The sequence below is a fragment of the Cyanistes caeruleus genome, chromosome 9 (assembly GCF_971803275.1).
Source record: "Cyanistes caeruleus chromosome 9, bCyaCae1.hap1.1, whole genome shotgun sequence".
Lineage (NCBI taxonomy): Eukaryota > Metazoa > Chordata > Aves > Passeriformes > Paridae > Cyanistes > Cyanistes caeruleus.
In genome coordinates this window covers 27,670,552-27,683,581 of record NC_141709.1, presented here as the reverse complement: position 1 = coordinate 27,683,581, position 13,030 = coordinate 27,670,552, and the positions used below count along the sequence as shown (strand labels likewise).

The following is a 13,030-nucleotide window of genomic DNA, read 5'->3' as shown; positions in this document are numbered from 1 at the left end:
TCCTGATTTGAATTTTCTGGCCTCTTGGACATTATAAAAAAATCTGCAGTCAGATTGAGAAAGATTTTACAATAAAACATTTGTTTCCTTCTTGCATTCTGAAAATTGTCTTTTTTTTTTTTTTTTTTTTCCTGATCCTTATTACATAAATGCTGTCATTCTTAAGCCTCTAGATAGAGGTAAATATTTTTATATGTCCCATTCATCATCTTTAAAATAAGATGCAGAGAGGGGGAACTTGGAGTGTGGTGGAATGGGCACACTGCTCTGTTTTCCAGCAGGCAGAACTGCAGGTTACCTGTGCAATTCACAGCACACAGGGTGGAAAACACTGAGCTTAGTGGAAGTTATGGAAGTGGCTGTGGAGACTGCCTGGTTAGAGGCAGGTTTCTGTTTGGGAATCAAAATCCAGAATATAAAAAAGAGATTTTAAAGGCTTCCTTTTGGTGACTTCTAAGCAAGCAGTAAAGCATGAATTGGAGCAGAGGTATTCTGACCTGTGAGAGTTGTGGTTGTGGACTTTAATGAGCTTTTTCCTTGGGGAAGCTCTGGAAACCAAATTCCAGCTGTGTCAATATATGACTAAAAACAGTGAAAGACTTATAAATAGGGACTAGTAAAAGTGTTTAAAGGGAAATAAATGTTTCCTGCTAGGAAGAAGGTGGTTAGACTTAGGTGTCTTCCTCAAAGTGATTTTCAAAGTATAAGAAAATAGCTCTTTGTTGATGAATGTTTTCTCTAAGTAACAGCTTCAGAGATGACTCCTTAAGGTCCCACTGGCAATTACATCCCTGCATCTGCTTGTTCAGTTGTGCCCATGCTGTGGGCAGGTTTTGGGTGCTTTAACCAGTTCAGGTCTTCCCCCCCAGTCTGAATCAGCTTTAGAGTCTCAAGTTGTAAAGATTGTAAACTCAGGTTGAGTCAGTTTGTCTTGGCTGCACCATTGTATATTCATGGTAGTAGAGGTGCTTACTAAGATCACTATGAAATGAAAATGCAAATGGGATGTTTGTGTGATTTCTCTGTTTGTGCCATGCTTGCACTGGGGCTGGCTCTTAAAACCCTCTTGTTGGTGGCACTGCAGTGTAGGATTGTCTGAGTTGCCAAGACAACTTTTAGTCACTGGCGAGCGTGGAGTGGCAGCCAGCTGAGAACATTTAGCTGGCTATGTAGGTGTAGGATAAGCTATAGGATAAATGTCAAATGCTGACAACGGAGGAAGCACTGCTATGGCTGTGTAATAATCTCTAAATGAATCTGAACAAAGTAGGAGGGAAGAGTGCTGTGCTTGTTCCAGGCACAGGAACTATTTAAGATGCGTGACTAAGACCTGAGCTGTGGTGCCAGTGTGACTTGCAGAGTTGGATCAGTTCAGGGCTGGGTCTGTGTGCACAAACATGAGCAGGGAGCTGAAGGGTGACATGATGATTGAGTTGTCACCAGCTGAAGATGTCAGGGCTGGGCTGCAGAGTGGTGCAGTGCTCTCAGCAACAGCCTGCTACAATCTAACACTGACAAGTGGGTGAGTTCATCCTTAGAGTTTTGGACATGGGGTATTTCCATGGTGTCCAGGGTCTAATCTGGCAGCCTTGCTGTGCTGTGGAGCCACCAGCCCTGCATGGAACTTCAGTGCCTGCCGGAGCTTCTTGGGATCCTAGAGCCACACACCAAGGGACACTGATAGGCTTGGGGCTGTAGCCTAGACTTCTGGTGGAACCCCTGCAATGAATGGAGTCATGAAATCCAGTTCACAAATCATTTTTAGTTTGTTCTTCTGTCCTTTTAGGAACATTTCATAACTTGGATCTGGAAAAGAAAAGTTGATGATTGACAAAATAATTATCTCCCTTTTAAGTCTCAAACATATATTTAGTAGTAGTCCATTGTTTAATTTGTGCCTAATTTTTGTTGATTGCATTAAAAATAAAAATCAGTGTTGGATGGATTGGACGATCAAAACTCTAACTTATGTGGGGTTTTTTAACCTTTGATATTCTTTCTGTGCATGATATTTCAGTGTAAGGAGCCTGTTTCCTTCATAGCATTTCTGCAGATCCTCACAATTTTTACACACCTCTGTTATATCTAAAGAGATTTTGGAATTCTATAAAATTTGTAATTGTGTGGATAATTTATGTAATTATCACAGTAAATTATGCAGGTTCCTATGCAACTATATAGCAATTCTTATTTGAAGAATTACTATTGTTGCTTTTGGTTTTTAATTTCAGTGTCATTTTAATATAATTTCCTTAGTGTGCATTGAAGAAATCTTACCCATATCTGTAATTGTCCTTATGCTTTAGGAATAAAATTAAACACTTAAATTAAAATTAAACATTTTAATGTTTATAAATCAGGAATACTTATCCTGCTTTTAGCTATTGACGTTCAGCAGTAGGATTTTGGTTTAGATTACTTCTAACTTCAAAATGAACATGACTAATATGTTATTTTATGCTAATCATGGGTGATGAAGGGATTGATTTCATGTTCTCTGGGATAGCAGACAGCTCTCTTTTCTTAACTGTCTAGGACCTGCCATTGAGGTTGAAAAAGTAAAACCTGAATCTATTGAGCCCGAACCTGAGGTACAGAAGACCTTCAGTGAGGAAGCAAATACATCAACGTACTACCCTGCCCCTGTTCCAGTAATGGACAAGTATATTCTCGAGAATGGAAAGGTATTTTATATTAAATATAGCATGAGTAATTTTTAAATGTCCATCTGGTGATGTTCTTGTGGAATTTTCATGATTGTGGGGGTTTTGGATGGTAGCAGCTTGTACAAGCTTCCTCAGTTTTCATGAAGGTGTGCTGTTATGCTGAGGAGAATTGTGAAATTACACAGATATGAAGAGCATAGAAAAATATCCTCAGTGGTGAGAACATTGAAGGCTGTGCAACATGAGGAATATAGTTATTAAATATGCATGCACAGGCAAATTGACATAGTCTTCATTTGGTGACATCCATAAATACACCAAATATTGACCAAAGTCAGTAACCCACATTATAAAGTTACATGAGTCTACTTAACCAAAACACTTCTTCCTAAAAGGTTTTTAATGTTTATAATGTGCTGTAGTCATATTGCAGAGAAGCCCTCATGTTTGGGTTAGAGTGCAGGAGGTAGTTATGAACTGTGGAAGGAAAATGGGCTCCCTTGATGTTGGTAGGAGCATTGCCACTGAATTGAGCTGATGTAGTGCTACTTTCCAGAGACTGTGAAGTTGCTGAAATACCATCTAGCTCTAGTTTTCCAGAACTTGACTGAGAGCTTGTCAGATTTCTACGTTTAACACATTAACTGTTCATCTATCTAAGCTTGGTTTTACAGCTGATTTCATTATCATTAAATAAATGTAATGTTTCTTAAACAAAACTCTAAGTCCTTCAGAATTTCCTGTGCAGATCCTGTTTCTTGGTGTATATAGATGCATTTGGTACCCTAATCTGAGAACCCTTAAGGAGGAAACATCCATTCTGGCTTTGCTGTACAGTGGAATTACTGATGGAATATAGCATGAAACTGCATTTTCAGATTTGTGTTAAAAGATTGACTACACAATGTCTGTCCCTCTTGAAGATGAATTCAACGTAATTATTGAGGGCAGAATGTACATGAAAAACAGTAGAATCTTGACACTTTGACAGGTGTTTGGTTCAGATAGCTTTTCTTGCCTAATATATTTAAATATGTAATTTGACTGATTATTTTGTGTGAATTTGTGCAATGAATACTTAGGGCGTATTACTGTACGAGTTTTCTTTACCTCCTTCTCTTCCACTTAAGGTCTGTGGGATAGGGCACATCCTTTAGTATTTGTATGCAGCTTTTCCTGCACCCTTTTTTTCATCTGTCAGCTTCTTTGCACTTCTTTTGCCGAAGTTTTCTGTCTTTACAGATATTAGTATCTCTTTAATTATTTTTTGTAGTTTTGGTCCTTGGTTTCTCTATTTACTGGGTCTACAGCCAGCTCAGGTGCCAAAAAATGTGAACTAATGATGTATTTGGAGTTGTTGGAGGGTAGTTTTCTTCAGTTTTCTTTATTTATGGCTTTACTTCAGTATTCCTATATTGATATGCACCACTAGAGTATTTGAAATACTTTTTTTTACAAATCTTGCCCTTTGTGGCACCAGATTTGATCTTAGTAGGATTCTTTCAAAGCAGATAAATCTCTTCCCTCCAGAGGGAAAACGGAGTCACTGAAAAAGAGCCTATGCCATTCATTTAAAAAAAAAAAAAGAAAGAAGAAGAAAGAAAAAAAAAAAGATCTCATCTTCTGAGGCATGTTTTAGATCTATTGCAGATGTTAGCACAGCCACGCTGGTGAGCGTTGCTTTGAGTTCGCTGCTGTCTCTGTTGCATTGCGCTTGAAGGTTGATCCCGCAGTCACTAAAATTGGGAGTAAATTTCCCATTGATTTCATCAAGACAAGAGTCTGGCTCATGGGGCAGCTCTTCCAGCAAGAAGGGAACATCTTCTGAGTGTGGAGTACAGTAAGCTTCCCAGAGCTTTGGGATTGATAGGAAACAGTACCAGGCCTGTTGTAGAGAGGTAAACTGAGACACGGGCAGATTGAATTCCTCACCGTAACACTGCTAGAAATAGAAAAAGGGAGACATAAGATTGCCGTGGCTGTGGCTGTCTGTCATGTAGTTGCTGTTTCCATAGGTGTTTCATACCAGCAATTGCTTTTTTAATAAATGAAGCATGTTAAAAGAAGAGACTGTCTATCTGAAGCATAAATATTAAAATTTTTTTCTGTAACTTGTTCTTTTCTTTTGAGTAACTTCAAGCTAATGAATAATGTAGTATCTTAAGAGGCTAAATAATCTTTGGCAAAGGCAAACCCTTATTTTGGCAGAGAGGAATTGGATTTTTAATCAAGTACAACAGTCCCTACAACTAATGTAATATAGACATCCAAAATTTGGTATGTCATAACATTTCTAATCCTAGTTATTTTCTAGGTAAATAGAAAATCTTAGTTATTTTCAAACATTTTCCCTGAGAACTTTTCCAAGATCTAACCAGAAATAACTAAATTTAAAGATGCACTAAGATTATTTTCTGAGCACAGACAGCTCACTTCTCATTGAAGTTGCCTTACAAAATATATAAAGAACACCAAAAGAGTGTGCTTTTTTAAAAGTTATTTATGGAGAGGCTCAACAACAGAGAAAAATGAAAAAAAAGGAGTGTTGTGTTGTGGTTATTACTAGTTGAATTTCTGTCCAGGAAGACTTGTGAAAAGCATCTTAGAATCCCTTTAGTGGAGAAGATTTTGCAGTACAGGCAGCTTACTGCATGTTTTATGCTTTAAGGAAGGTAGAGTTTCCTTTAATATGTATATATATATATATATATATAAAACATATATAACATGGCTTGTAGCCAAACCAGTCATATTACTCTATTTAAGTTTTTAAACATCTAGTTGCTTTTGAAGGATGCCATTGTAATAAAAAATTTCTTGGGGTTATAGTCCTCATTAATAATTAAAGCAGGTTTCCATTTAAAGAAAAATGGTATTCAGTGGAATACAGGCAGTAAAATGTTTGGTATATAAAATTTTACAGTAGCTTTGTCCAATTTTCATTGCATTTAATGGGACTTCTGTGATACTGCTCTGATTTGTGTGGGTAGCAGCACAGTTTATGTAAAGCCAGATAAAATGAGTAAAACCACAGAAAACTAAGGGCAGAGCAGTTAAGGCAGTCTTCTGATGTAGTTTTGCTATGGGATTTTGTTGACAGGATTTTTTTTTTAATCATAAGAAGGGCGAAAGTTTTTTTTAAGTGTTAATGTTACAGAAAGAACCCCTATTGGACCAGGTCTAATCAAAGCTAGATTTTGGCTATGCAGCAATCCAATAGTTTGGAATGTTGCACTTGTCCAGATTGTCTGAAGGTAAGTGCAGTGAGCTCTGATCAGCAGTTGGGAGGTGTGGGTCACACCTGAGCTTCTTTTGATGAGAGCAAGTGTGTGACCCAGCGAGTGAAGTCCATCACCATGTGAACAAAGCTTGCTGTGTGCAGAGGTAGCTCAGGAGTCTGCACTGTACTCCAGGAACTGGAGCGTGGACATTCAGGGTACAAAGTACTTGTGGTTCCACGCAGGGCCAGCCTGTGTGTCCTGGTTGCACTTGTGTCAGACTTGTGCTGGTTACTTGTGGAGTTACCTCCGTGCTGTTGCTTGGAGGTGTCCTGAGTGTCAGGACTATCAGCTCAAATGTGTAGTGGCAGCCTAAGGATGCTGCTGGGATTCCTGTCCTGCATTTGTCCTAAGACTGGAGCACTGGAAATCTTGGGGTAGCGACGTAGGGTGTCCCTGTGGGAGACAGGCAAGCACAGTCAGTGCTGTGCAAGACTAATAAACAAAACCAGGCTTAAGCATCTTCCTTTTAGAGACTGTCCACTGGCTTCACACTGCATTTCCCAATACCATATTATCCTGCTTTACTCCTTCAGTGAAATACCTCAACTTCCCATTGTTCAGATAATGGAAAGTTTATGATGTTGCTGCAATGGGTCGTTGCCTAACCACAAAACAGTATTCATGTGGTGCATTTACATTGATCGTACATGACAGACACACTTTGTGTTAGACCTGGAAGTTTTACAAAGCTTCCAAACTCTCCTGGCTTATATTGAAATTGAAGCTCTCAAAATCCTTTCTCCCCTTCCAGTTACTTTAAACAATCAGCCTGGGTCTTGCCAACAGGTACAAAATACAACTTAGGAAGTAATTTCCTCTCTACTGCCTCTGGAATATGCTTTGGGTAAAGTCTGTTTTAGCTGAAGGAAAGTGTTTCATCTTGCTCCTGAATTAGGCTGGTGCAACTGCTTGGTTTATATGCTGTGCATAATTTTATAATACTGGATGTGTTCACTGTTTCCTTCTTCAATCTGTTCCTGACCACAGCCTTTCAGGAGAGAGGTTATGTGGGGGGGGAAAGTAGAGATTGCTAAAAGGAACTATATTTTGTATTGAGGTTGACTTGAACTCCCCGACCCACAAAGTTGGAAAAGTTTCAGAGTTAGGCAAAATGGGTTTGTTCAGCCCTAATTACTGTTATTTTAGTTCCTAATATTAATGTTCCTACAGCACTTGGATACTGTTGTGTGCTACATACCATAGATAAGTTGTTATTATTACTACCTTCTAGGTCCATCTTGGCAGTGGAATTTGGGTAGATGAGGAGAAATGGCACCAGCTGCAAGTAACACAAGGAGATTCAAAGTATACAAAAAATCTAGCGGTTATGATTTGGGGAACAGATGTTCTCAAGAACAGAAGTGTCACAGGAGTTGCAACCAAAAAAAAGAAAGATGCCGTTCCCAAGCCACCTCTCTCACCTCACAAATTAAGCATTGTCAGAGGTAGGTTATTTGAAAACTTTTGCTTCCTGCTTTGGAGTTTAACCATTAATCACCGAGTTGAAAGATGCTTCTTTTCAGCTCATTTAAAATTAACTGATTAAAAACTGTAATTCAGATTGCTATTGCATTGTGAAGTGTATATGTACCCAGGAACAGTAAAACACATTGCAATAGCTGTGCACAGTGCAGGCCTCCACAGCTGAAGAGTTTTACATTGACTTCAGTAAGGTTTGAAAAGATCATCACTTTAGACCACTTGCAGGGCAGGACTCTGAGCCTGGAGAACAACATGTTGTTCTAGAATTCATTTATAACATGCTGATTTTTTAAAGTGCATATATTCCTTTAAACAAGACTGAGAGTAGCTTTACCACGTTCTTTCATCCAGAACATAACCAGCTCTGGCATGAGGCACAGAAACCATTATAGCTGTGACTATAAAAATACGCATACCTTCAAGGGCAAGAAAGAATAGTTTTACCCTTTTAAGTGAAGAAAATGGAAATAATAAAAATTAATTGTTGGACTTGAATTGGAATTTGGACAGGAAGTGTAAATCGCTGACCTCATCTGGTAGGGAAAATTGCAATGACGCTTTCAGTAACTGCAAGCCTGAGTCCATGTGTGTAGTACTTTGAGAGAGAGAGAGGAGGCCTTTTCCTTTATTTAAACTGAATGGTGAATTTCAGTCCCTTTGTATCATCATGCCTGTGTTGCATCATTTCTGTCTCTCTTGGTATTTCAAGCTTCTTTTTGAGTCAGAACTGAGTTGGTTCCTCATGGAATATATACTGAAATTGGGTTTTTAGGTTTTGTGTCCATACTAAATTGCAGTAGGGCTGAAATAAACCTCCCCATTTGGTAGAGCTTCATTATTCTGCATTTCCTGTTCTTAGTTGCTATGTGCTCTTAACTGTGAACTCATTAAGAGGTGTTGTAATCGGCCATGAAAATACCATGTTTTGGAGTAAGAAACACGATTCCTCTCTGAGTGTGTGCGTGTGTCTGTGTCTGTGTTGTGTGGGGAAAAGTTGGAAACTTATCTCCGTACTGTCATCTTTCTTAGTTTATAAGAAATGTGTAAAAGACATGGTTTTGTTTTTTTTTTGTTTGTTTTTTTTTCACTGATCTGCTTCAAAACTATATGTGGAAGCTGTTCCATGCAGGTTTTCTAGTTCTGTCTGGGGTCTTTAGGTACAATCCTTGCACATGTAGCTGAGCAATGATGTACTGGCCACATAAGGAATCCACTCTGTGGTGGTGGTTCCCTGTGTCAGCTCCAGATGGGAAGCAGAAGTGGTTGCCCTGGTGTGCATTTACAAGCACACAGCAAAAAGGGATTATGTTCCACTGGCCCATTGCAATGTGGTTTCCAGTTTCCCTGATGGAGGCTTTTGCTCCTCAACGCTGCTGGCAAAGTTGCTTCTGTGAGAATTTCCTCTTCTGTCAGGGCCACTCTGTGTTGCTCGAGCCATTTAAATGATAGCTTTCTTCTACCTCCCCTTGTTTTGACTACAGTGAGTTTGGGAGTCTGCTCCTACAGGTACATGATGAGAGGCAGATAGAGCCCTTCCCTTTCTTCCCTTCCATACCTTTACACTCACCAGCAATTCAGCTCTTTTCCTATTTCCTTGTTTTTCTATGTTTTCTGTCATACTTCTGCTTCAACCCTCATTTGAATTCTACTATTACATACCTTGGTTTTCCATGTTTCTCTTTTTAGTGTTTCTTTCACTTTGTCTCTGATTCCCCTTTTGTTAGACTCCAGCCTGTACAATCTCCTCTTGAACCAATTAAACTGCATGGCCAGTGTTGCAGGTGTCAGGCTGCCTGTGTCAGTGGGACTGGGGAGCTCATAACCATGATTTTCCATGTTGTTGTGTCCTTTGCGTCAGTGTTAGCAGGTCTTGCCCCACCATGGAGAAGAAAGCAAAACAAGAGAAAAAGATGACCAGCAAAGGGACAAATAGATGAAATGTGAGGGAGTTTTCCATAGTCAGTGATTTGGATCAGGCATCACAAAAAGTAGTGAAGCCCCTGGTGTTAGCCTTTGAGGTCTACTTGAATTTTTGGTATTCAGCAGTACGAAGGGGTGTCTGTGTGCTCCTGTAAAGCCAAAAGACAAGGGAGCAGAACCCCCAAATTACTCTTTGAAACCCTAAACCAGTATCCTTATGCAAGTACTAAACTACTATTTCTGCACCCTCTCACAGAAATGGAGGAAATGGAGAGGAAAAACTGTGATCAAGGATCTGTCTGATTCATACCAACTTCTAAAATTACAGCTTTTGAATGAGTTCTGTCAAGTGATTCTTTGCTTGACTTTGTGGCTGAACGACCAACACAGCCTGTCTTTCACTGGGAGTTCACCTTACTGGGTGTATCTGCCTGTGAGTGTTCCTGCCACTGTTGTGGGGCCAGTTTGTGTCCTGCAAACACACTGCCTTTCTTCAGGCTCTCAGTGATGTGCCTCTTCTTAGGTGTTGTATTTCCAATCCTAGTTTACAGATGATCAGCATTTCAGCTATCAGGCTGCATGCTGGTTAATTTCATTTATTTTATATTCAGTACGTCTTACAATATAAAATTCACATTGCTTTAGATGTTCTCATCATTCTGTGGACACAGACTAACTTATTTAAAATAGATTTTTGAGCGACAACATTAGTTCTTAATGTGTCTGATATCTCTACAGCTTCTTAAAAATCCCCACTGTGTAGTATGTAATAAAGAAATGATAAAAAGTATGATGGATGTGCACTGTTATAAACCTTGTTAATGCAAAATAACCTTTTATAAAACTTCTCAGAGGTTTCCAAATGAACTACAAAGCATGCATAGTACTTAATTTTCATAACTTTTTAATATGGTACATTAGAAATGTTGTAAACCACGTTAATTAAGCAATAATCTCTATGTCTTTCTGTATATGAAGCAATAAACAGCTAATGGAATAGATCACTAGGAAAGCAGAAAAGAGTTTATTTAACCAGTCTGGGAAGCCTACACAACAATGTTTACGAAAATCAAAAATGCCAAACCTGCCTATCACTGAGGAGTTGTGTGTGTTGCACAACTTCAGATTTCAGTAACCTCTGCGGGATTCTAGCACCAAACTACCAAATCTGGGAAGAAAAATTGTCTCAACTTTCACTGCCCACATTGCTTTTGCAGTTATTGCTATTGCTTTTTATATTCCAGATAATGTTTATTTCACAAAGTGTATTGTTGAAACATGCAAGGAGATGATGCTTGTCCTGAATAATCTACCAATAAAAGTGAAATAAGCCCAGGGACAAGGCAGCTGATAAAGACACAGATGTGAATGTATGTGGAAGAGATGAGAAAAATGAAATATATGAGTTGCAGTGTTCTGCTGGTTACTGCTTCTCTTCCTAAGCATTTCCATACCCTCCTGAAGGGGTGAAGGTGGGAGTGACTCACTCTGGATACAGCTCTGGTGGGACACTTCACCTGGAAAGAGACTAAATCTTCTGTGAAAATTCAGATAAATGCAGGAGTCAGGCAGGCAAGACTGACACCGTGAAAGGTTGGGTTTAGCCTTGTTTCTGTAGGGAAAGCCTATTAATGTAGTCACAGCATAACTGGAAGTTGGTCATGCCACTGATTCAAGCCTGGTGACGAATCTTGACTTTAACAAGATAGCTGGTGAATCAAGGAAAGCTTCTCTTGTCTTGCAAAAAATATACACAGTATATACTCACTGCTGTCTCTTGAGCAGTTAGCCCAACTCAGGGCTATATTGTTGTCTAAAAATATCCTAATGACTCTTTCTTTTTCTTTTTTCTCCCCAGAATGTTTGTATGATAGAATAGCACAAGAAACTGTGGATGAAACTGAAATTGCACAGAGACTCTCCAAAGTCAACAAGTACATCTGTGAAAAAATCATGGATATCAATAAATCATGTAAAAATGAAGAAAGGAGGGAAATTGCAAAGTACAATTTGCAATAAATTTTGGATTTTTAATAAAGTCTTAGTGTTTTACTTAAGTGTTGGTTTTTGATTTGTGTGGCATTTTTGCTGATGGGAGAAGATGAATTGAAGCGTTGCTCTCTTCCTATAACTGATTCGTTTTTTGAGCGGTTCTGTCATGGTGTAAACTGCTTTTAACTGATGTAAGATATATTGTAAGTTCACTCACAATGAAAACTGAAGTTTCCAAGGTTTCTCCAGCGAGATGCAGTTTGTTACCTGCAGTTGTACATGGGCTGTGGTTCTGTGGACACCGACCCATTTGCCCTACGTTGAGTTTTACTGGAGTTAGTGGATCTCAGCTGCAGTAAAACATCTCCTTAGAGGGAAGAACTGTACAAAATTCACTTTGCTATTGAAAAGGGTTTTATTGTATTTTACAAAGTGTTTTTCCTGAAATGAAGTTTCAATCGTTTGTTTTTATAAATCTTTGTTTTGATCTCTAACAGTATATTTGATCAAAAATACACAAAGAACATTTCTCTTTCAAGTATCTTGTAGGTACATCACTATTACCATCACAGTTTAAAAAAACCAAAAACCAAACAATAAACAACAAAGAACCTAAAGCTGTAAGTTGTAAAATCATGACAATACATTTTAATAAATAAATCTAAAAGCAGTTCTTTTTCAGGCACCAAGACACTTCAGATTTCTGGTTGTGGTATGAAGTTTCTCAGTGTGTCCATACTATTGTTCTTGAATTATTACCTTTCTAGTGTATTTGTACTTTCAAGCAATTTAAAAATTGCCACACTATGGCAAGAGTATGTACAATAGAAAATTTAGTACAATTTTGTTTGGGTCCATAATTTAACAATGGACACTTTTAGCACAGATTTTAATTACAAATAAAAATAATTTTCTACCTTGAAGTTAGACTTGCGATGCAAAGTTTTTAGAAATAATTTGTCATCTGAACTATATGTTACTGTCTGTAAGTGAAACAAAATAACCTGAAGTCTTTCCATGAAGGGTTTAGAGATAACTTGAGGTCTGGATTGATGAATTTTGAGGGTTTGTTATATTAGTGATCTTGATTAACCTATTTATTTCAGGCTCACAGATGTGATTTTCTGCCTTTTGGTCTGCCTGTTCCCGAGTGTCAGGATTTGTTTCTTTTCTACCACTGCAGTTCAGTTTCCTGTAGTTTTGAAAAACTTCCCATTTCTTATCACCTCTCTGTAGCACCGGTCCACCCTGACATGAAGCCTTTTTCAGTGTCCTGTAAATGTAGATAACTTCGGAAGGAACGGGCTGCTGGGGTGGGCTCTCCATGCCTGGAAGTATTTAAATGATAAAAGGTATAGTTGTGCCACTTGGGGACATGGTTTAGTGCTGGGTAAATGCCTGGACCTGATTATCTTAAAGGTATTTTCCAACCTAAATGATTCCATAATTCTTTAAAGTGCTGTGTGGGTGGAAGAAAAAGAGGAGGGGAGAGGAGGATGTGTTCTGGAGCTGGCGTGCCTCTCTTGGAAGGGATGAGTCAAACAGGTTTCTCCCTGTACATCACCTGTATGTAAATAATGGCTTAACTCATAAGTGTTTGCTTTATGCTTTCTAAAGACCTCTTTCATGGCTGCCTTGCACCAGCCTCGTGCTGTGCTGCCAGACAGGAACACCCCACTTTCACCACTG

At 38.7% G+C, this 13,030-nt stretch overlaps 1 protein-coding gene across 12 annotated transcripts in view; it reads left to right on the top strand.

Moving 5' to 3' along the window:
• LOC111933065 (BEN domain-containing protein 5) overlaps positions 1 to 13,030 on the top strand; it is an 887,514-nt gene that overhangs the window by 551,322 nt on the left and 323,162 nt on the right. For 8 of the 12 annotated variants that reach the window (XM_086842546.1, XM_086842547.1, XM_023932446.2 and 5 more), the window contains 3 exons: positions 2,536 to 2,684; positions 7,179 to 7,392; positions 11,208 to 11,406. The exons of 2 other annotated variants lie outside the window; for them this stretch is intronic. In XM_086842546.1, coding sequence (XP_086698672.1) covers positions 2,536 to 2,684; positions 7,179 to 7,392; positions 11,208 to 11,368 — 524 coding nt within the window. In that variant the 3' untranslated portion in view covers positions 11,369 to 11,406. Of the gene's footprint in view, positions 1 to 2,535; positions 2,685 to 7,178; positions 7,393 to 11,207; positions 11,407 to 13,030 lie in introns of those variants that run through there. 2 more of the 12 variants (XM_086842549.1, XM_023932448.2) reach the window with 1 other exon arrangement.